The sequence below is a fragment of the Pseudophryne corroboree genome, chromosome 5, assembly GCF_028390025.1.
Source record: "Pseudophryne corroboree isolate aPseCor3 chromosome 5, aPseCor3.hap2, whole genome shotgun sequence".
In the NCBI taxonomy this organism is placed as follows: domain Eukaryota; kingdom Metazoa; phylum Chordata; class Amphibia; order Anura; family Myobatrachidae; genus Pseudophryne; species Pseudophryne corroboree.
The window spans coordinates 750,635,660-750,660,162 of NC_086448.1; the positions used below are offsets into that span (position 1 = coordinate 750,635,660).

Sequence of the window (24,503 nt, forward strand, 5' to 3'; positions counted from 1 at the left end):
ATTTCCCCACATGCTTGTACTTGTGGTTCTCCAAGTAACAGCTTGTGGGGAAGCTTGCTGGGACTTGTAGTTCTACAACAAAAAAACAATATTCTCTTTTTTTTACACAAACAAAGGCTATCAGCCTGGCACCGACTGCCCTTGGGTGTCTGGAGGGGGGAACAGGCTCGGGCTCCACCCCTGGCCCTTGGGTGTCTGGAGGGGGGGATCCCTTGATTTAAGGGGTCCCCACTCCTCCAGGAAACTCCGGCCTAGTTGGAGGGGGGGAAGGGGGTAATGCCATGGCCGCAGGGACCTATATACAAGTGTCCCCCGGCTGTGGCATTATCTCACTGGCTAGTGGAGCCCGGTGCTGGTTTAAAAAATATGGGGGACCCCTATGTCTTTTGTCCCCTGTATTTTTTGAACCAGGACTGGACACAGAGCCCAGTGCTGGTTGTATAAATATGGGGGGACCCTATGCATTTTCCCCCCTGTATTTTTACAACCGGGACCGGCTCAAAGAGCCCGAGGCTGGTTATGCTTAGGAGGGGGGACCCCACACAATTTTTTTATTTACTTTAACACATTAAATACTGTACACAATGAAGCCCTGCATGGATCTCACTGATCCGGCCGGGCTTCATTGTGTGATGTCCGGTAGTGTTTTACTAATCACTCCCGTAGAACTGCCCGACAATACGAAGGACATCAACATAGGTGAGTAAAACTTAGTTCAAAAAGTTGCAGTAAAAGACGTCCGATAAAATTCGAGATTAAACTCCCATCAAATTGGCACAAACACGAATTTTAGTAAATATACCCCCTGGAGCTAGCTCCAGTGAGTTTTTAGGAATTTTCTTTTTATTTATTTATTTATTTTTTACTTGGATATCCCGGCCTATGCAGGATCCGGAGGCTGACTATGTCAGCAGAGGTTCCCAGGGCTCTATACTAAAGTCACTGCGACACCCATACAGCATCGCTGGCGGCACCTCATTCTAAGAGGGATAACAGCCTGCCCGGAAGATGCTCCACCGTAAGTAAGATCTCTCCGGCTGGGGGATCCGAGGGGATCCCGGAGGTCAGTTTAACACGCAGCGTTTCAGGGACCGCGGCGCTTGCTGGCAGGTCCCGGTGGTCACTTCAGTGGCGCATTAGTTCTGGGAGCGCGGATCTGGATGGCGGCTCCCGGCGGTCAGGTATGGGTCACGGCGGTCAGAGAGGGCCATAATAGTAACGGCGGCTAGAAGGTTTTCTGATCAGTGGGAAGTGAAGACGCTGTTGTTTCTCCGCTCCCCAGTGCTGTACAGTATACATATTGGGTGTATATGTAGTGTAACAATGCCATGCTGTCTAGAAGCCATGTCAGAACATAGCACTAGGTGGGGACGGAGCTTACAGCGGCGCCATTTTCTGTGTGCATTCTGCTGCTGTGTATATTCCTGCAGCTGTTTACAAAGAGAAGAGATATTGGCTATTATACATTGTAACCCCCTGTACCTCTCCCTATAACAGGCAGAGCACAGGTGAACTGGATTCTACAAGCGATCAGTGCATAATAGAGACTTTCAAGTCTTCCGCTGAAAAGTCCTTCTAAGGGCCCGTACTGCTTCTACAGCTGCTGGAGCCTTCATGTCTCCTACCAACAGAGTAACCCCATCAAGGTCGTGAGTACGCTGGGGTGTTGAGTTAGTTGGTGGAGACATAGGAATTACGGGCGGGTTGGCTACTCCCCCTCTGCTCCCTTATCATTGTCTGGTCTCTAAGCTTGCTAATATATATTTATTTTCTGACATAACTTTCCTGTGTGTGTATATCAGACATGACTGGCAGGTCAAACACAAAGGCTTCTCAGAAGCTATTTTCTTGTTTACAATGCAAAGCAAAGTTTCTGTTAACAGATTTCCTCAGTAGTTCCACTTTATGTGAATAATGTAACACAGACGTGGTCGATAAGGCGAATGTCTCTTCCGATACTCCAGCCTGGGCATCAGCACTGGCTGGATCTGTTGCAGCCTTATCAGCAGAGTTGGCTAAGTCCCGTAATACGGAGCAAACTTGGGCCAAGAATTTGGCAAACGCAATGGAAGGCCTTGTGACTGTGGTAGGTTCTTCTAACAGACCCACCCAGGAACCCTCTCCGTCTACTTCCAAAAGACAGAAACAACCTCTTCCGGCTGTTCTTCAGTCTGATGACTCAGACAATGAACTGTTACAGGAAGAAGTGGAGGAGTGTGAATGGGAGGAGCTTCCGGTGGAACTGGGCCAGGATACCGACGACGGTGGTCAAGGTGTAGAGGGTCTTATCCATCAGTTAAACGGGTTCTCTATTTTCCAGAGGAACCTATTTCCGGAGACTAAGGAGTTTCAGTTGTTCGATGAACAACAGGTTACCCCGGTGTTCTATCCTTTTTCTCAGCAGATTCATGATCACCTGGCTTCTGCTTGGAAACATCCAGACAAAGTTTCTCCAGATGCCAAAGAAATTTCTTTCTCATTATCCATTTCAGCCTACTATGACAAGTAAGTGGAAAACTCCTCCATCCGTGGATCCTCCAGTATCACGTTTATCTAAAAAGACTACACTTCTGGTACCAGGGGCCATGTCTCTCAAGGATGCTTCGGACCGCAGGATTGAATCCACCTTAAAGTCCGTATAAACAGCGGCAGGAGCCCAACTTAGACCCACTATGGTAAGCGCGTGTGTCAACTCCGCCACTGTCAAATGGGCAGAAGAATAGAGTGGTGGCTTGAAGTCCGGGGTGTTTATTAAGATTATCGAAGAGCACATATGTGAATCGGCCAATTACTTGGCATCTGCCGCTAAGGACACTAGTCTTATTAGTTCCAGAATTTAGTCGTCGGCCGTTTCTCTGGCTAAGATCTTGGCATTTGGGTACTGAATCCAAGAAGGCGGTTGAAGCCATTCCTTTTACAGGTGAGACTTTATTTGGTCCATAGCTAGACTAATGGATTGCTCAAGACTCAGGAGGAAAATCTACATTTTTGCCGTCGGCACCTCCACTGGCCAGACGTCCCTATTTGGGTCACTCCTTTCATCCTCAACAGTCCTTTCGTGGCAGAGATAGAGGATCTTCTCAGTCAAGAGGAGGTAGAGGTCGCGCCCAGATGGCAGTTCGTCATCCAGAAGCAAAGCCAACTGAGAAACAAGTGGCATGACGGTCTTCTAACCCACCTGGGAGCTCCGCAGGTGGGTGCTCGGCTCATGGCATTTCAGCAGGTTTGGGAGCAAACTTCATCAGATCCTTGGATTCACCATTTGATCTTGTCAGGTTACAAAATAGATTTTGCAGTTTCTTCACAACCGGTCTCCCTCTGTCACCAGACAGAGCCTTTGTCTTGCAGAAAGCTATTGGAAATCTTCTGGTATCACAGGTGTTGGTACCAGTTCCATTGAGTCAAAGGAGTCTGGTTTTCTACTCAAATCTTTTTGTGGTTCCCAAGCCGGACGGTTCTGTCAGGCCGATCCTAAATCTTCTGAAGTCTCTAAACGAGTACCTCTCAATATATCGGTTCAAGATTGAGTCCATTCAATTGGTCATAGCGAACTTAGAACCAGCGGAGTTTCTCATATCCATGGATATAAAGGACGCATACCTGCATATTCCCACATCAGGCTTATCTGCGTTTTGCCATTTTGAAGGAACATTATAAATTTCAGGCTCTGCCGTTCGGATTGTCATCGGCCACCAGAATTTTCACCAAGGTCATGTCGGTGATGGTCGCTCATCTGAGGGCGTTGGGAGTTACCATTGTCTCATATCTGGACGATCTGTTAATCAAAGCACCACTGGAGACGACACTGTTAGAGCATGCACGCTTAACATACCAGACTCTCATTAATCACGGCTGGATTATCAACTTCAACAAGTCACAACTGATACCATCCCAACGTCTTCGATTTATTTTTTAGGTCTGATTCTCGACACACGACAACAGAGGGTTTTTCTTCCGGTCGACAAGGAGCAGGACATTCGTCCTAGTCCTAAAACCAAGATGGGTATCATTACACCTCTGTATCTGGCTGTTAGGGAAGATGGTGGCGGCTTTCGAGACTCTACAACTTGGTCGTTATCACTCACGAAGGTTTCAATTGGACCTTCTATCGCAGTGGTCGGGTTCCCATCTACAACTGCACCAGCAGGTCCACTTATCTCCCCAGACGCGGATGTCACTCCTCTGGTGGCTTCAGCTGAACAATCTTATGGCGGGTTCGGAATATGGGACTGGATTGTACTGATGACAGACACAAGTCTCAGAGGATGGGGAGCAGTGGTGTTGGATTCTCACTTTCAGGGCAGGTGGTCGACACAGGAAAGCAGGTTACCAATAAACACTCTGGAGCTAAGAGCGACATTCATCGGCCCTAAACGTAGTAAGGGCATTACGTATCTATATTGATAGGACTGCTTCAGTGCGGAAATCAGACACGTTGTTTGTTTTGTATGATGCTAACCGCAGAGGGTGTCCGGCCTCAAAACAGACTCTGGCGTGTTGGATTCGTCTAACCCAGTGTTTCCCAACCGCGTTCCTCAAGGCTCACTAACAGTCCTGGTTTTAGTGATATCCAGGCTTGAACACAGGTGACTTAATTAGTACCTCAGTTATTTTGATTTAACCATCTGTGCTGAAGCCTGGATATCACTAAAACCTGTACTGTTGGTGTGCCTTGAGGACCGCGGTTGGGAATACCTGGTTTAACCATTCGACAAGCTTATATCAGTAAGCACTTGCAGCCTCCAGCGTCTGTTGGGGCGCATTCCACTAGATCAGTGAGTACATCCTGGGCAACACGCAGAGGCGCGTCCACATCGCAACTTTGCCGGTCTGCTACTTGTCGGCAAGCACTTTTATTAAGTTTTATTGTTTTGATACATTTGCGGCTTCGGTCTCCAGTTTCGGTAAGTTAGTTCTGCAGGCACCTCAGAGTTCTCCCGCCCAGGGAGGAACCTTTGGGACGTCTCCAGCGTAAGCTCCAGTGTCCCCTAGTGGAATGAAAGAGAAAATAGGATTTTGGTACCTACCGGTAAATTCATTCCTCTGATTCCACAGGGGACACTGGACGCCCACCTCAGCTCTGGTTGCTGCTTTTGATATTAGTTTTTGGGTTTGACCTGTTGGTTATGTTCTTTTGTACACTTTCTATCTGTTGTATCTCCTCTGTTTCATTTCCTCTTGTCCTACATTTTCCAAACTGGGGAATGGTGGGTAGTAGAGGGGGAGGAGCCTTACACATTTTTTAATTACATGTGCCAGTTCCCACTAACTAACCCCTCAATACCTAGCTCCAGTGTCCCGTATGGAATCAGAGAAACGGATTTACCGGTAAGTACCAAAATCCTATTTTTTAAATGTTAGTAAATGTGCGTTTTAGCCCTGCAAGCACAACATCGATTTTGACCTTTAGTAAATATACCCCTAAGAAAGCCGTGAATGATGAAAGTTTAGGAAAAACTGGAATTTATTATTTCGAATTTACCTAAACTCAAGATCCTTCCAAGTCCTGCATGCTGTAATCATACTTCCACTAAACTTTTTAGTACAGCTGCATCAGGACATCACATTGTAGAAAAAGAAGCATTGTAAGCTATATCATTTCCAGTGGCAGTAATAGTAATTGAGGTATACTGGACAAGTTGGGTATTAAATGCCGCTGATCAGGACGCCGGTGGACACATGACCAACTGTGGCATCCACACAGTGAGAATCCCAACACCGGACAGGGTTGAGTACTTTACCCCTCCCCTAACCCTCTGAGGTTGTCGGCTAGGGCTATCCTTCCGGGTGTGTCGGCTACGGGTACCCCCCCCCCCCTCCCCCAGTGCTTAACCCTAACACCCCCCAATTGCCTAATCCCCTCTCCCTAAATTCTTAAACCCCCCTCCTTTTCGGACCCTAATCCACACCCCGATACTCAGCTTCGGGATGTCGGCTGTCGGTGTCCTGATGCCAATCTCCTTAGGGGTGTAGGGATTCTGGCGTCGGTCAGATGACCTCCGGGATGCTAAACTCATCCCTAATGGACATGTGATGATAAGCAAGTAATGCCCTCTACCTTGGTCTCCCAGCAAAAGAATTGCAACGCTTACAGCTGGTGCAAAACACAACTGCCAGGTTGTTAACCAATCAGCCCCGTTCTAGCCACATAACACCCATCCTCTACTCCCTTCACTGGCTGCCTGTAAGATGGCGAATCATCTTCAAGATTGGCTTACTGAGTTTCAAAGCATTACATGACCAGGGCCCAAGGTACCTGAAGCAGCTTCTGACCCCATACTGCCCCACTCGATTACTGCGATCTGTAGATAAAGGACTTTTAGCAGTACCTAGAATCTCCCGTAATTCATCTAGGGGTCGAGCTTTTAGTCATGCGGCTCCGACTCTATGGAACTCACTTCCCCGCACAGTGCGAGAGGCCCCAACTATAGAATCCTTCAAAAGTAGACTCAAGACTTTCCTGTTTATTCAAGCATTCCCATAATGTACTTCATTATTTTCTGTACTATATTATGCTATGTATCTGTTAAGCGCCTTGAGTCCTATATAAGGAGCGCTATATAAATAAAATTATTATTATTAATTATTATTATTATTATTATTATTATTAATCAGATGGCAAAACATAGGTGAGGACACAGGCTACCCTGATCATTGGTCAGATCTGCAGGAGCCCTCTGAGGACTACAAGCCTATAATTGAGAAAGACATGACAGGTTTTTGCTCAAGTAAATATTCAGTGACCTATTCCTTTGAACTACAGACTACAGTAGAGGCTGTAAATGATTAATTATAATTAACCTCGGACTATACAGTTGTCCATTCAGCAGTCAGGAAATCAGGAGGCTCCAACTGTGTTTATCCTAAATACTTTCCCAGGTAATCTCATTCTATTGGTCAGCCAGAGACAGTCAGGTTCCTCATCACAACCTGGGTGACTCCTTTTGTCAGGAAATATCAAAGGTTACCTCTGCTGTTTAAATTTTCCGTCTGTAAATCCAGAATCTGTAACTGAGAAGATATCATGTCACAGCGACGCATTATCTATACACCCAAAGCACCGGTTATCAAAGGGGTTTACAGGTATGAAGGGCTGTATATGTTACAGTAACTGCCGTGTGTGACCCGTTATATATTTAAAATATTTACTTGTTTAGACTTTACTGTTTGTTGTATTTATTGTACCTTTGTATAGCTGGTATTCCCTGAGTGTTAATGATTGTACAGTTAGCAATGTTGAAAAACGGTACCAGAATCTTCAGCCTGTTGTAAAGTGTGCTGAGCCACAAAAACGCAACTCAAAACCCAGAGTAAAAGATTTTTTTTTTCTGTAAAGTTTCCCTTTGCCTCAATGAACAGCAAATCCACAATATGTGGCTTAATAATTATTCCATCCAGGGCACTATATGTGTGGAGTTTGTATGTGCTAAATATACTAGAAGATAATAATTTAGATTAGAGAAGGTACTCATGTAAATTATTATTTGTATTGTAATGTATGATGTTGTTGGATGCTGGGGCGCTTTAACAGAGGAGGGGGCCCGTGTGCACTTCCGTGTGGGCCCCCTCCTCTGCATGGCACAGTAGTCCAGAGTCTACCGGAAACATGGCGCCTATGTGCACCTCCGGGTGGGCCCCTTCCTCTGCATGGCGCAATGTGCTGGAGTCTACTGCGCATGCACAGGTCTCCGGAAACATGGTGCCAGCCATGTTCCGGTGACCAATTTGGCTACTGTGCATGCGCAGCGGCCATTTTGGGTGCGATTTTCGACACAAGATCAGCACTCGATGCTGGACTCCGGAAAGGTGAGTATTAAAATATGGGTGTGGTGTGGGCCCTCCCTGTACCCAGGGGCCCGTGTGCACCGCACACATTGCACCAATTATAGAAACACCATTTAGACGATAATAATACAGGATATACTGTATAAGCAATATGTAACATAATACCTACAGTACTACATGTTTGCTCTGTAAGAGGGAGCTTTGCAGACTGCTGTGTATGATTTAGTGAGCCAATACTGGAGCTGCTTACTTACGTCTAGCCAGTGGCGTAAGTTTGTCACAGTTGCCCGGAGGCAAGATAAATATTGGTGCCCCCCATTTCCTATATTAAGATAAATATATGTGTGTGTGTGTGTGTGTGTGTGTGTGTGTGTGTGTGTGTGTGTGTGTGTGTGTGTGTGGAGAGTGTTCTGAAAATTCATTATATACTGTATTTATACATTTAATTGTCTTTTATTTTAAATCACACATTTCTTAGCAGTCATACCCAGGATTAGAACCCATGACCTGATACACTGACAGCAGACACTTTACTGATGGAGTTATTTGCTCCTGTAGAGGTAGCATGAGAATTCTAACTATATGAAGTTACGTGTAATTGTCAGAGAAGTAACTTCATATAGTTAAAATTCTCATATTTCCTATACAGGAGCAAACAGCTTCATCAGTAAGGTGTCTGCTTCCAGTGTAATAGGTTGTGGTTTCTAATCCTGGGTGTGATACTTGTAAAATGTGTATATTCAGTATAATAGAGAGGGTGTGATTTTTAAGGTGCAGGGACCAGTGAGGAAGTCGGCCACTGAAAAGACAGCGACAGCTATCAAATAACTTAATTCACTGGTGTCACAGAATGGGAGTAGAGGTGCCCCCCTTCAGAGCAGGAGCCCGGCGGAAGATGACTCCATTGCCTACCAGAGTTCTGCCTCTGCTTCTAGCAGATGGAAGACCTTTGACCTGTTTCTGAAAAAGTAACACAAAGTACACAGGGAGTCATCCTGTATCGTCCTATCAGATCTCAGGCCTCCAGCTTTTCCCTTCACCATCCACTCTGCCTCAGTGCTGGGCTGACACGCTGCAGCAAATATGTCCTCATATAGTGTTCACGCTAGGCTGTTTTAGCAGGGCGCCGCGTCCTGCCCGATTTTTTTAAGGGCAAAATCCACCCTGCCTTTTCTGTGGCGCCCTGCTAAAACAGCCGCTTGCTTCTTGCCCTCCCAGCATGTAAAGATGCCGTGCGCATCGAGAGCTTGGGGAAAGCCCAGCACCTCCGTAGGTGCTGGGCACGCCCCCAACAGTGACGCCACCCACGCCCCTGTAATAACGTCTGCGGGCCGCAACGCCCACTTAAATCACGTTTCATGGCCACGCCCCCCTGATTTGCATGACCACGCTTTTCGGGGGCGTGCACACATGTGCCCCCTCTGTCCGGCGCCTTGCCCTCTACATTTTCTAGAGGGAACACTACTCATAGTAGTAGTATATGTGACAGTACCTGCCGTTACCAACACGCACCTTACTGCTAAGCTAGATGATGCGCACATGACACTATGGTCGTCCCGACTTCCCTTCATCCCCAGAACAAATGATATAGCGCGTACATAATGTGCAATCCTTCAGATGACCGAATGATATATATCTTGCAACGTTTGGTTAACGATAACGATACATCAGGTCGTTAACGATACATCAGGTATATATGTAGGTAGAGCCTATACACTAGATGATTTGCTCAAAATCTTTAAAATCTGCAGGCAGATCAAAATATGCGAGGAACGACGCACGGGAGCGTGCAATAGTGTGTACACACCAGTGATGTGCGGTGAGGTGAGGCAGAGACTACTCTGACGCATACTAAAGTGTATGTCAAAGCTTTTACTATATCAAGTATATAAAAAATTCAAAGGTAATAGTAGAAATATCTTCTTTGTATTATTCTGATCATTTTTATAGTCAAAACTCTGGAGTAAAAACTCTATGGCAGGTGAGGCAGCCTACTCACCCCCGACACCCCCCCCCCTACCTATCCTGTCTGCACATCTCTGATCAAAACTCACCAAAATTCCAACAGTATATTATGCTGCACATGCGTATAATTCCCTCATGTATATACTGCTGCACATGTGTATAATTCCCACATGTATATACTGCTGCACCTGTGTATAATGCCCACATGTATATACTGCTGCACCTTTGTATAGTACCATGTATATACTGCTGCACCTGTGTATAATGCCCACATGTATATACTGTTGCACCTGTGTATAATGCCCACATGTATATACTGCTGCACCTGTGTATAATGCCCACATGTATATACTGCTGCACCTGTGTATAATGCCCACATGTATATACTGCTGCACCTGTGTATAATGCCCACATGTATATACTGCTGCACCTGGGTATAATACCATGTATATACTGTTGCACCTGTGTATAATGCCCACATGTATATACTGCTGCACCTGTGTATAATGCCCACATGTATATACTGCTGCACCTGTGTATAATGCCCACATGTATATACTGCTGCACCTGTGTATAACGCCCACATGTATATACTGATGCACCTATGTATAATGTCCACATGTATATACTGCTGCACCCACATGTTCCCTTTGCTCATATATTGTATGTAAATCTGGCTCAGGTACTAGCCAGTGCCTCCTGAGCCATTTACCGCACTACATGTCCCTGGTACACACCATACGTGAAACAGTTAGCTTCCCGTCAGACAGGATCCCGAAGGAGGATGCAATCTCAGCGTCTAGAATCCAACAGCTGGCATCACGATCGTCCTGACAGCGGGATGCGCTGGCTTCCTGCCGCGGGGGCAGGGGGAGGTTAAGTTTAGGCAGGAGAAGGGGGGTTAGGGCTAGGGTACAGGGACATGAGAGGGAGAGTTAGGGTTAGGAACATAGAAGGGGAGATTGGGGTTAGGCACCACCCCGGGAGGGTAAGGTTTAGGCAGCCGGGAAGGGAGGGTTAGGGTTAGGCACCGCCCCGGGAGGGTTAGGGTTAGGCACCCACAAGGGAGGGTTAGGGTAGGGGGCAGAGGAGGGTTAGGGGGCTTACTGGGGGGCTGTTGGGATTCTGATGGTCGGGATGCCGCTGTCGGTATTCTGAACGCCGGCATCCCATTCAGCGGGAAATCATCCTGATCCCCACCAGACAATGTGGATGATTTGTCATTCCAATTCTGTGCAAAACAGCAAATTGTCCAATATATTGTCTAGTGTGTACCAGCTTTAAAGAGATCAAGAGTTGCAATACAGGGTTTGACAGGACATGCTGATGCTTGTAGTTCCTACCTGATATTGCTCAATGTATTTTTTCTTAGTTCTCTAAGAAAAAATACATTAAGCAATATCAGGTAGGAACTACAACCTGGAACTTTTAAGGTAATATTTCTTAAGTATTACAAAGAAAATACACAGTGCAAAACAATGAGTATAGATAGATGAAATGGAAAGCTTGGTACGTCTTCCCACCTCTGTGCAGTGTATCAATAAATTCACTGTTAGTGATCATGGGGGTCATTCCGAGTTGATCGTAGCTGCGCTATTACGATCTTCTTCCCTGACATGCGGGGGGACGCCCAGAACAAGGCTAGTTCGCCCCACATGTCAGTCTGCCCCCCCCCCCCCCCTCGCAGAAGTGCAAAGGCATCGCACAGCGGCGATGCCTTTGCACTTCAAGAGCAGCTTTAGCGTGCTGGCCGGGAGCTACTCATCGCTCCCCGGCCCGTAGCGGCTATGTGTGACGTCACGCAGCCGCTGCAGCCCGCCCCCTGTTCGGTCCGGCCACGCCTGCGTTGGCCGGACCAAACCCACGAAACGGCGGCCAAACGCCGAAGTTCCGCCCCCTCCCACCCAGCGGTCGCCTCTGCCTGTCAATCAGGCAGAGGCGATCGCATCCCTGATACGGCCTTCGGCCATCTGGCATGCGCCGGCGCACTACGGAGTCGGCGCATGCGCAGCAGGGACCCGTTCGCTCTGCTGCATTAAAACGCAGCGAGCAAACGGGTCAGAATGACCCCCTATGTGCAGTGCAGTGGGTGGCAGATATAACATGTGCAGAGAGAGTTAGATGTGGGTGGGGTGTGTTCAAACTGAAATCTAAATTGCAGTGTAAACATAAAGCATCCAGTATTTCTTTACTCTGCACAGAAACAATATAACCCACCAAATCTAAATCTCTCTGCACATGTTACATCTTCCCTAACTGCAGTGCACATGGTTTTGCCCAATTGCTAACTTTCTTGGTTTGTTGGCACCTCTAAATAACCCCCCATAAACGGTGACAATCTTTTGCATGCTTGTAAGCGTAAAATTACTGATTCTGAGTCTCACACAAGCGCAGTGTATATTGGCGGTCACCGTGTGCGTCTTTATGCAAATAATCTACAAACTGCTTCCCTTGTGTACATTCACGCAGCCAAATGTGCAACGACTGACAAGCCCACTTTTAGCGCTGTAATACTGATTGGTGCATCCTTATACGCCACCAACGGTCGTGCTGTGTGTGGATGGGTGGTCTTCTGTATGCCGAATGTCGGGATCCCGGCGCACAGTATACCGGCGCCGGAATCCTGACACCCGGCATACCGACAACTATTCTCCCTCGTGGGGGTCCACGACCCCCCTGGAGGGAGAATAAAATAGTGTGGCGCGCGTAGCGCGTCACTGTGCCCGCAGCGTGGCGAGCGCAGCGAGCCCGCAAGGGGCTCCTTTGCGCTTGCCACGCTGTCTGTATGCCGGCGGTCAGGCTCCCGGCGCCGGTATGCTGGTCGCCGGGACCCCGAGCGCCGGCATACCGTACTACACCCGTGTGGATGGCAGAAGTTGCATCATTGCCATTCACTATATCATACAGGAAGTGTTTGTTATACAGGAAGTGCCTCTCCAGCCAACATGTTTATAGATTCTAAATATTTTGCCTGCATAATCAAGAAATGAAGAAAGTCTTTTTTTATTATTGAAATATAATAGATTACAAGTTCTCGCTGTTCTGTTTGTCACAGAAGGATGTAATAATCCAACATTATATAATGTAATGTGCGGTGTCGGTTGTTGTGCATTCTAGTCAAGCAGTAGTGGTGGATAAGACTGTATACGTATCTGGGCTGATTGGCATAGATGCTAAGAGTGGACAGCTTGTGCCCGGTGGGACGAAGAGTGAGGCAAGACAGGTAAAACAATACTTATGTGCCACTTATTCCATGATGTTTTTTATTTACTGACATTTAAATCAAGTTGTTTTTTTGTTGTTGAGAAGATGTTGAGAGAGCCTTTGCCCTAATTACCTGCTGTCCATACATTCATGTTATTAAGGGGTCTATTTACTAAGCCTTGGATGGACATAAAGTACCAGCCAATCAGCTTCTAACTGTCATTTCTCTTACGTCCTAGAGGATGCTGGGGACTCCGTAAGGACCATGGGGATAGACGGGCTCCGCAGGAGACATGGGCACTTTAAGAAATAACTTTAGGTATGGGTGTGCACTGGCTCCTCCCTCTATGCCCCTCCTCCAGACCTCAGTTTACTACTGTACCCAGAGGAGACTGGGTGCATTATAGGAAGCTCTCCTGAGTTTCCTGAAAGAAAGTATATTTGTTAGGTTTTTTATTTTCAGGGAGCCTGCTGGCAACAGACTCCCTGCATCGAGGGACTGAGGGGAGAGAAACAGACCTGCTTCAATGTTAGGCTCTGTTTCTCAGGCTACTGGACACCATTAGCTCCAGAGGGATCGGTACGCAGGTCTCACCCTCGCCGTCTGTCCCAGAGCCGCGCCGCCGCCCTCCTCGCAGATAGAAGCCGGGTGAGTATGAGAAGAAAGAAGACTTCAGAGGTGGCAGAAGACTTCAGATCTTCACTGAGGTAAAGCACAGCAGTAAAGCTGTGCGCCATTGCTCCCACACAGCACACACAAACGGTAGTCACTGTAAGGGTGCAGGGCGCAGGGGGGGCGCTCTGGGCAGCAATAAAACCTCTTTTTCTGGCAAAATGTGTATATATACAGCTGGGCACTGTATATATAAAGAGCCCCAGCCAGGTTTTTTCAATATTTGAGCGGGACAGAAGCCCGCCGCCGAGGGGGCGGGGCTTCTTCCTCAGCACTCACCAGCGCCATTTTCTCCACAGCACAGCGCTGAGAGAAAGCTCCCCGCACTCTCCCCTGCTTATCCACGGTGAAAGAGGGTTTTAAAGAAGGGGGGGGGCACTTAATTGGCGCAATATACAGATTACAGCGATATCTGGGTAAACATATTGTGTGTTTTCTCTGACGTCCTAGTGGATGCTGGGAACTCCGTAAGGACCATGGGGAATAGCGGCTCCGCAGGAGACTGGGCACAACTAAAGAAAGCTTTAGGACTACCTGGTGTGCACTGGCTCCTCCCACTATGACCCTCCTCCAGACCTCGGTTAGAATCTTGTGCCCGGCTGAGCTGGATGCACACTAGGGGCTCTCCTGAGCTCCTAGAAAAGAAAGTATATTTTAGGTTTTTTATTTTCAGTGAGATCTGCTGGCAACAGACTCACTGCTACGAGGGACTAAGGGGAGAAGAAGCGAACCTACCTGCTTGCAGCTAGCTTGGGCTTCTTAGGCTACTGGACACCATTAGCTCCAGAGGGATCGAACACAGGACCCGACCTCGATCGTCCGGTCCCGGAGCCGCGCCGCCGTCCCCCTTACAGAGCCAGAAGCATGAAGATGGTCCTGAAAATCGGCGGCAGAAGACTTCGGTCTTCAACAAGGTAGCGCACAGCACTGCAGCTGTGCGCCATTGCTCCTCATGCACACCTCACACTCCGGTCACTGATGGGTGCAGGGCGCTGGGGGGGGCGCCCTGAGCAGCAATATTAACACCTTGTCTGGCAAAATAAGCACAATATATAGTCCTAGAGGCTATATATGTGTAAAATACCCCTGCCAGAATCCATAAAAAAGCGGGAGAAAAGTCAGCCGAAAAAGGGGCGGGGCTATCTCCCTCAGCACACTGGCGCCATTTTCTCTTCACAGTGCAGCTGGAAGACAGCTCCCCAGGCTCTCCCCTGTAGTTTTCAGGCTCAAAGAGTTAAAAAGAGAGGGGGGGCACTAAATTTAGGCGCAAATCTGTGTATTATAGCAGCTATAAGGGAAAAATCACTGTGGGTAGTGTGAATCCCTGCATTATATAGCGCTCTGGTGTGTGCTGGCATACTCTCTGTCTCCTCAAAGGACTTTGTGGGGTCCTGTCCTCAGTCAGAGCATTCCCTGTGTGTGTGCGGTGTGTCGGTACGGCTGTGTCGACATGGTTGATGAGGAGGCTTATGTGGAGGCGGAGCAGATGCCGATAAATGTGATGTCGCCCCCTGTGGGGCCGACACCAGAGTGATGGATAGGTGGAAGGTATTAACCGACAGTGTCAACTCCTTACATAAAAGGCTGGATGACGTAACAGCTGTGGGACAGCCGGCTTCTCAACCCGCGCCTGCCCAGGCGTCTCAAAGGCCATCAGGGGCTCAAAAACGCCCGCTACCTCAGATGGCTGACACAGATGTCGACACGGAGTCTGACTCCAGTGTCGACGAGGTTGAGACATATACACAATCCACTAGGAACATCCGTTGCATGATCTCGGCAATGAAAAATGTGTTACACATTTCTGACATTAACCCAGGTATCAAAAAAAAAAAAAAAAAGGGGGTTTTATGTTTGGGGAGAAAAAGCAGACAGTGTTTTGTTCCCCCATCAGATGAGTGAATGAAGTGTGTGAAGAAGCGTGGGTTCCCCCCGATAAGAAACTAGTAATTTCTAAAAAGTTACTGATGACGTACCCTTTCCCGCCAGAGGATAGGTCACGTTGGGAGATATCCCCTAGGGTGGATAAGGCGCTCACACGTTTGTCAAAAAAGGTGGCACTGCCGTCTTAGAATACGGCCACTTTGAAGGAGCCTGCTGATAAAAAGCAGGAGGCTATCCTGAAGTCTGTATATACACACTCAGGTACTATACTGAGACCTGCAATTGCCTCAGCATGGATAGTGCTGCTGCAGCGTGGTCTATTACCCTGTTAGGACAGGGATACTATTTGCTAACCATAGAGCATATCAAAGACGTCGTCTTATATATGAGGGATGCACAGAGGGATATTTGCCGGCTGGCATCCAGAATTAATGCAATGTCCATTCTGCCAGGAGGGTATTAGGGACCCGGCAGTGGACAGGCGATGCTGACTTTAGAAGGCACATGAAGATTCTGCCTTATAAGGGTGAGGAATTGTTTGGGGATGGTCTCTGGGACCTCATATCCACAGCAACAGCTGGGAAGGAAAAAATTTACCTCAAGTTTCCTCACAGCCTAAGAAAGCACCGTATTATAAGGTACAGTCCTTTCGGCTTCAGAAAAGCAAGCGGGTCAAAGGCGCTTCCTTTCTGCACAGAGACAAGGGAAGAGGGAAAAAGCTGCACCAGACAGCCAGTTCCCAGGATCAAAAATCTTCCCCCGCTTCCTCTGAGTCCACCGCATGACGCTGGGGCTCCACAGGTAGAGCCAGGTGCGGTGGTGGCGCGTCTCGGGAACTTTAGCGACCAGTGGGCTCGCTCACAGGTGGATCCCTGGGTTCTGCAAGTAGTATCACAGGGATACAAGTTCGATGCGACTCCCCCTCGCCGTTACCTCAAATCAGCCTTGCCTGCTGCCCTCGAGGAGAGGTAGTACTGGCGGCAATTCACAAGCTGTACTTCCAGCAGGTGATAATCAAGGTACCCCTCCTTCAACAAAGCCGGGGTTACTATTCCACAATGTTGGTGGTACCGAAACCAGACGGTTCGGTGAGACCCATTCTAAAATTTAAATCCTTGCACACTTATATACGAAGGTTCAAGTTCAAAATGGAATCGCTCAGGGCGGTTATTGCAAGCCTGGACGAAGGGGATTACATGGTATCACTGGACATCAAGGATGCTTACCTGCATGTCCCCATTTACCCTCCTCACCAGGAGTACCTCAAAATTGTGGTACAGGACTGTCATTACCAATTCCAGACGTTGCCGTTGGTCTGTCCCCGGCACCGAGGGTATTTGGTAATGTCCGAAATGATGATACTCCTTCAAAAAAAAGGGAGTTCTAATTATCCCGTACTTGGACGATCTCCTTATAAAGGCGAGGTCCAGGGAGCAGTTGTTCGTCGGAGTAGCACTATCTCGGGAAGTGCTACAACAGCACGGCTGGATTCTGAATAGTCCAAAGTCGCAGCTGGTTCCTACGACGCGTCTACTGTTCCTGGGTATGGTTCTGGACACAGAACAGGAAAAAGGGTTTCTCCCGGAGGAGAAGGCCAAGGAGTTGTCATCTCTAGTCAGAGACCTCCTAATACAAATACAGGTGTCGGTGCATCAATGCACGCGAGTCCTGGGAAAGATGGTAGCTTCTTACGAAGAAATTCCATTCGGCAGGTTCCATGCAAGGATCTTCCAGTGGGATCTGTTGGACAAGTGGTCCGGGTCGCATCTTCAGATGCATCGGCTGATAACCCTGTCCCCAAGGGCCAGGGTGTCGCTGTTGTGGTGGCTGCAGAGTGCTCATCTTCTAGAGGGCCGCAGATTCGGCATACAGGACTGGGTCCTGGTGACCACGGATGCCAGCCTTCGAGGCTGGGGGGGCAGTCACACAGGGAAGAAACTTCCAAGGACTATGGTCAAGTCAGGAGACTTCCCTACACATAAATATTCTGGGACTAAGGGCCATTCACAATGCCCTAAGTCAGGCTAGACCCCTGCTTCAACACCAGCCGGTGCTGATCCAGTCAGACAACATCACGGCGGTCGCCCATGTAAACCAGCAGGGCGGCACAAGAAGCAGGATGGTGATGGCAGAAGCCACAAGGATTTTCCGATGGGCGGAAAATCATGTGTTAGCACTGTCAGCAGTGTTCATTCCGGGAGTGGACAACTGGGAAGCAGACTTCCTCAGCAGGCACGACCTCCACCCGGGAGAGTGGGGACTTCATCCAGAAGTCTTCAAAATGATTGTACACCATTGGGAAAGGCCACAGGTGGACATGATGGCGTCCCGCCTCAACAAAAAGCTAAAAAGATATTGCGCCAGGTCAAGGGACCCTCAGGCGATAGCTGTGGACGCTCTGGTAACACCGTGGGTGTACCAGTCGGTGTATGTGTTCCTTCCTTTGCCTCTCATACCCAAGGTACTGAGAATACTAAGACGGAGAGGAGTAAGAACTATACTCGTGGTTCCGGATTGGCCAAGAAGAGCTTGGTACCCAGAACTTCAAGAAATGATCTCAGAGGACCCATGGCCTCTGCCGTTCAGACAGGACCTGCTGCAGCAGGGGCCCTGCCTGTTCCAAGACTTACCACGGCTGTGTTTGACGGCATGGCGGTTGAACACCGGATCCTAAAGGAAAAAGGCATTCCGGAGGAAGTCATTCCTACGCTGATTGAGGCTAGGAAAGATGTGATCGAAAAACACCGCATATGGCAAAAATATGTTGCTTGGTGTGAGGCCAGGAAGGCCCCAACGGAGGAATTTCAACTGGGTCGATTTCTGCACTTCCTACAGTCAGGAGTGACTACGGGACTAAAATTGGGTTCCATTAAGGTCCAGATTTCGGCTCTGTACATTTTCTTCCAAAAAGAACTGGCTTCACTGCCTGAAGTTCAGACTTTTGTTAAGGGAGTGCTGCATATTCAGCCCCCGTTTGTGCCTCTAGTAGCACCGTGGGATCTCAACGTGGTGTTGGTTTTCCTGAAGTCGCATTGGGTTGAGCCACTTAAATCCGTAGAGCCTAAATACCTCACGTGGAAAGTGGTCATGCTGTTGGCCTTGGCGTCGGCCAGGCGTGTATCAGAATTGGCGGTTTTGTCATGCAAAAGCCCTTATCTGATTTTCATATGGATAGGGCGGAATTGAGGACTCGTTCCCAATTCCTTCCTAAGGTGGTATCAGCTTTTCATGTGAACCAACCTATTGTGGTGCCTGCGGCTACGTGGGACTTGGAGGACTCCAAGTTACTGGACGTAGTCAGGGCCCTGAAAATATATGTTTCCAGGACGGCTGGAGTCAGGAAAACTGACTCGCTATTTATCCTGGGTGCTCCTGCTTCTAAGCAGACTATTGCTCGCTGGATCTATAGCACGATTCAACTTGCACATTCTGCGGCTGGACTGCCGCACCCTAAATCTGTAAAAGCCCATTCCACGAGGAAAGTGGGCTCATCTTGGGCGGCTGCCCGAGGGGTCTCGGCTTTACAACTTTGCCGAGCTGTTACTTGGTCGGGTTCAAACATTTTTGCAAAAGTCTACAAGTTTGATACCCTGGCTGAGGAGGACCTTGAGTTTGCTCATTCGGTGCTGCAGAGTCATCCGCACTCTCCCGCCCGTTTGGGAGCTTTGGTATAATCCCCATGGTCCTTACGGAGTTCCCAGCATCCACTAGGACGTCAGAGAAAATAAGATTTTACTCACCGGTAAATCTATTTCTCGTAGTCCGTAGTGGATGCTGGGCGCCCGTCCCAAGTGCGGATTGTCTGCAATACTTGTATATAGTTATTGCCTAACTAAAGGGTTATTGTTATGAGCCATCTGTTACTGAGGCTCAGTTATATTTCATACTGTTAACTGGGTATAATATCACGAGTTATACGGTGTGATTGGTGTGGCTGGTATGAGTCTTACCCGGGATTCAAAATCCTTCCTTATTGTGTCAGCTCTTCCGGGCACAGTATCCTAACTGAGGTCTGGAGGAGGGTCATAGTGGGAGGAGCCAGTGCACACCAGGTAGTCCTAAAGCTTCTTTAGTTGTGCCCAGTCTCCTGCGGAGCCGCTATTCCCCATGGTCCTTACGGAGTTCCCAGCATCCACTACGGACTACGAGAAATAGATTTACCGGTGAGTAAAATCGTATTTTTTCCTGGGTCATTAGCGCTGGGTGTGTGCTGGCATACTCTCTCTCTGTCTCTCCAAAGGGCCTTGTGGGGGAACTGTCTTCAGATAAGAGGATTCCCTGTGTGTGTGGTGTGGTGTGTCGGTACGCGTGTGTCGACATGTCTGAGGTAGAAGGCTCTCCTAGGGAGGAGGTGGAGCAAATGAATGTGGTGTCTCCGTCGACAACGCCGACACCTGACTGGATGGATATGTGGAATGTTTTAAGTGCTAATGGGAATTTATTGCACAAAAGAATAGACAAAGCTGAGGCTAGGGAACAGCCAGGGAGTCAACCCATGTCTGTCCCTATGTCGCAGGGACCTTCGGGGTCTCAAACGCGCCCACTATCCCAAATAGTAGACACTGATACCGACATGGATTCTGACTCCAGTGTCGACTACGATGATGCAAAGTTACAGCCAAAATTGGCTCAATGTATTCGATATATGATTATTGCAATAAAAGATGTTTTGCATATCACAGAGGAACCCCCTGTCTCTGACAGGAGGGTACACATGTATAAGGGAAAGAAACCTGAGGTAACCTTTCCCCCTTCTCATGAGCTGAACGAGTTGTGTAAGGACAGGATACGGTGGGAATCCTCCCCTAGGGTGGACAAAGCGTTGACACGCCTATCCAAAAAGGTAGCGCTGCCATCCCAAGATACGGCTACCCTAAGGGATCCTGCTGAGCGCAAGCAGGAGGTTATTTTGAAGTCCATTTACACACATTCTGGTACTTTACTCAGACCGGCTATTGCGTCGGCTTGGGTTTGTAGCGCTGTAGCCGCGTGGACAGATACCTTATCAGCGGAGATTGAGACCCTAGATAAGGATACCATATTATTGACCCTAGGACATATAAAAGATGCTGTCTTATATATGAGAGATGCTCAAAGAGACATTGGTTTACTGGGTTCTAGAGTCAACGCTATGTCGATTTCTGCTAGGCGAGTCCTATGGACTCGGCAATGGACAGGTGATGCCGACTCAAAAAGGCATATGGAGGTTTTACCTTACAAGGGTGAGGAATTGTTTGGAGAAGGTCTCTCGGACCTGGTCTCCACAGCTACAGCTGGTAAATCCAATTTTTTGCCTTATATTCCCTCACAGCCTAAGAAAGCGCCACATTATCAAATGCAGTCCTTTCGGTCACAGAGAAACAAGAAAGTACGAGGTGCGTCCTTTCTTGCCAGAGGTAAGGGCAGAGGGAAAAAGCTGCACAACACAGCTAGTTCCCCGGAACAGAAGTCCTCCCCGGCCTCTACAAAATCCACCGCATGACGCTGGGGCTCCGCTAAGGGAGTCCGCCCCAGTGGGGGCACGTCTTCGACTTTTCAGCCACATCTGGGTTCACTCACAGGTGGATCCCTGGGCAATAGAAATTGTTTCTCAGGGTTACAAGCTGGAATTCGAAGAGGTGCCTCCTCGCCGGTTTTTCAAATCGGCCCTGCCGGCTTCTCCCCCAGAAAGGGAGTTAGTGTTAAATGCAATTCACAAATTGTATCTTCAACAGGTGGTGGTCAAGGTTCCCCTACTTCAACAAGGGAGGGGATATTACTCAACCCTGTTTGTAGTCCCGAAACCGGACGGTTCGGTCAGACCCATTTTAAATTACAAATCCCTGAACCTATACTTGAAAAGGTTCAAGTTCAAAATGGAATCGCTCAGAGCGGTCATCGCCAGCCTGGAAGGAGGGGATTTTATGGTATCCCTGGACATAAAGGATGCATACCTTCATTTTCCCATATATCCACCTCATCAGGCGTACCTGAGATTTGCGGTACAGGATTGTCATTACCAATTTCAGACGTTGCCGTTTGGGCTTTCCACGGCCCCGAGGATTTTCACCAAGGTAATGGCGGAAATGATGGTGCTCCTGCGCAAGCAGGGTGTCACAATTATCCCGTACTTGGACGATCTCCTCATAAAAGTGAGATCAAGAGAGCAGTTGCTGAGCAGCGTGTCACTTTCACTGAAAGTGTTACAGCAACACGGCTGGATTCTCAATATCTCGAAGTCGCAGTTGGTTCCTACCTGACATGGTCTGACCTTCTTGGGCATGATTCTGGATACGGACCAGAAAAGGGTTTATCTTCCGATAGAAAAGGCTCAGGAACTCATGACCCTGGTCAGGAACCTATTGAAGCCAAAACAGGTGTCAGTGCATCACTGCACTCGAGTCCTGGGAAAGATGGTGGCATCGTACGAGGCCATTCCCTTCGGCAGGTTCCATGCGAGGACCTTCCAATGGGACCTACTGGACAAGTCCGGGTCACATCTACAGATTCATCAGTTGATCGCCCTGTCCCCCAGGGCCAGGGTATCTCTCCTGTGGTGGCTACAGAGTGCTCGCCTTCTAGAGGGCCGCAAGTTCGGCATTCAGGACTGGGTTCTGGTGACCACGGACGCGAGCCTCCGAGGTTGGGGAGCAGTCACACAGGGAAGAAACTTCCAAGGACTTTGGACAAGTCAAGAGACTTGTCTTCACATCAACGTCCTGGAGCTGAGGGCCATATACAACGCCCTTCGTCAAGCGGAGACCTTACTTCGCGACCTACCAGTTCTGATTCAGTCAGACAACATCACCGCAGTGGCTCATGTAAACCGCCAAGGCGGCAGAAGGAGCAGAGTGGCAATGGCGGAAGCCACCAGGATTCTTCGCTGGGCGGAAAATCATGTAAGCGCACTGTCAGCAGTGTTCATTCCGGGAGTGGACAACTGGGAAGCAGACTTCCTCAGCAGGCACGACCTGCATCCAGGAGAGTGGGGACTTCATCAGGAAGTCTTCGCACAGATTGCAAGTCGGTGGGGACTGCCCCAGATAGACATGATGGCGTCCCGCCTCAACAAAAAGCTACAGAGGTATTGCGCCAGGTCAAGAGACCCTCAGGCGGTAGCTGTGGACGCCCTAGTGACACCGTGGGTGTTCCAGTCGGTTTATGTGTTTCCTCCTCTTCCTCTCATCCCAAAGGTGTTGAGAATAATAAGAAAAAGAGGAGTACAGACAATTCTAATTGTTCCAGATTGACCGCGAAGGGCCTGGTATCCGGATCTGCAGGAGATGCTCACAGAAGATCTGTGGCCTCTTCCTCTAAGGCAGGACCTGTTGCAACAGGGGCCCTGACTGTTCCAAGACTTACCGCGGCTGCGTTTGACGGCATGGCGGTTGAACGCCGGAACCTAGCGGAAAAGGGCATTCCGGATGAGGTCATTCCTACTCTGATAAAGGCTAGGAAGGACGTGACAGCTAAACATTATCACCGTATATGGCGAAAGTATGTTTCTTGGTGTGAGGCCAGGAATGCTCCTACGGAAGAATTCCATCTGGGCCGTTTCCTTCACTTCCTACAGATTGGAGTGAATTTGGGCCTAAAATTAGGCTCCATTAAGGTTCAGATTTCGGCCCTATCCATTTTCTTTCAGAAGGAATTGGCTTCTCTCCCAAAAGTACAGACTTTTGTGAAGGGTGTGCTGCATATTCAGCCTCCTTTTGTACCTCCAGTGGCGCCTTGGGACCTTAATGTGGTGTTGAGTTTCCTTAAGTCGCACTGGTTTGAACCACTTAAAACGGTGGAGTTAAAATATCTCACTTGGAAGGTGGTCATGTTGTTAGCCTTGGCTTCGGCTAGGCGAGTGTCGGAATTGGCGGCTTTGTCTCATAAAAGCCCCTATCTGGTTTTCCATATGGATAGAGCGGAATTGCGGACCCGTCCTCAATTTTTGCCTAAGATGGTGTCATCTTTTCATATGAACCAACCTATTGTGGTGCCTGTGGCTACGCGAGACTTGGAGGATTCCGAGTCCCTTGATGTGGTCAGGGCTTTGAAAATTTACGTGGCCAGAACGGCTAGAGTCAGAAAAACAGAAGCACTGTTTGTCCTGTATGCAGCCAACAAGGTTGGCGCTCCTGCTTCAAAGCAGACTATTGCTCGCTGGATCTGTAATACGATTCAGCAGGCTCATTCTACGGCTGGATTGCCGTTACCAAATTCGGTAAAAGCCCATTCCACTAGGAAGGTGGGCTCTTCTTGGGCGGCTGCCCGAGGGGTCTCGGCACTACAGCTGTGCCGAGCTGCTACTTGGTCGGGTTCAAACACCTTTGCAAAATTCTATAAGTTTGATACCCTGGCTGAGGAGGACCTCATGTTTGCTCAATCGGTGCTGCAGAGTCATCCGCACTCTCCCGCCCGTTTGGGAGCTTTGGTATAATCCCCATGGTCCTTACGGAGTCCCCAGCATCCTCTAGGACGTAAGAGAAAATAAGATTTTAAACCTACCGGTAAATCTTTTTCTCCTAGTCCGTAGAGGATGCTGGGCGCCCATCCCAAGTGCGGACTACTTCTGCAAGACTTGTATATAGTTTTGCTTACTAAAGGGTTATGTTATAGTTTCATCGGTCTCGGACTGATGCTATGTTGTTTTCATACTGTTAACTGGTTAGTATATCACAAGTTATACGGTGTGAATGGTGTGGGCTGGTATGAATCTTGCCCTTGGATTAACAAAGATCCTTTCCTCGTACTGTCCGTCTCCTCTGGGCACAGTTTCTCTAACTGAGGTCTGGAGGAGGGGCATAGAGGGAGGAGCCAGTGCACACCCATATCTAAAGTTCTTTTTAGTGCCCATGTCTCCTGCGGAGCCCGTCTATCCCCATGGTCCTTACGGAGTCCCCAGCATCCTCTACGGACTAGGAGAAAAAGATTTACCGGTAGGTTTAAAATCTTATTTTTTCAAACCCAGCCTGTGACATGGCAGTTAGGAGCTGATTGGCTGGTACTTTATCTCCATCCA

General features: G+C 48.5%; 2 protein-coding genes across 3 annotated transcripts in view; one reads left to right on the forward strand and one right to left on the reverse strand.

Moving 5' to 3' along the window:
- The window catches only part of LOC134928430 (cytochrome b-c1 complex subunit 7), a 59,555-nt gene that overhangs the window by 30,054 nt on the left and 4,998 nt on the right, over positions 1-24,503 (reverse strand). The window lies entirely within an intron of this gene.
- The window catches only part of LOC134928429 (2-iminobutanoate/2-iminopropanoate deaminase-like), a 66,065-nt gene that overhangs the window by 10,359 nt on the left and 31,203 nt on the right, over positions 1-24,503 (forward strand). The window contains exons 1-2 of one of the 2 annotated variants that reach the window (XM_063924144.1): positions 6,889-7,083; positions 12,868-12,973. In XM_063924144.1, the coding sequence (XP_063780214.1) occupies positions 7,025-7,083; positions 12,868-12,973 (165 nt within the window). In that variant the 5' untranslated portion in view covers positions 6,889-7,024. Of the gene's footprint in view, positions 1-6,888; positions 7,084-12,867; positions 12,974-24,503 lie in introns of those variants that run through there. The other variant, XM_063924143.1, reaches the window with a different exon arrangement.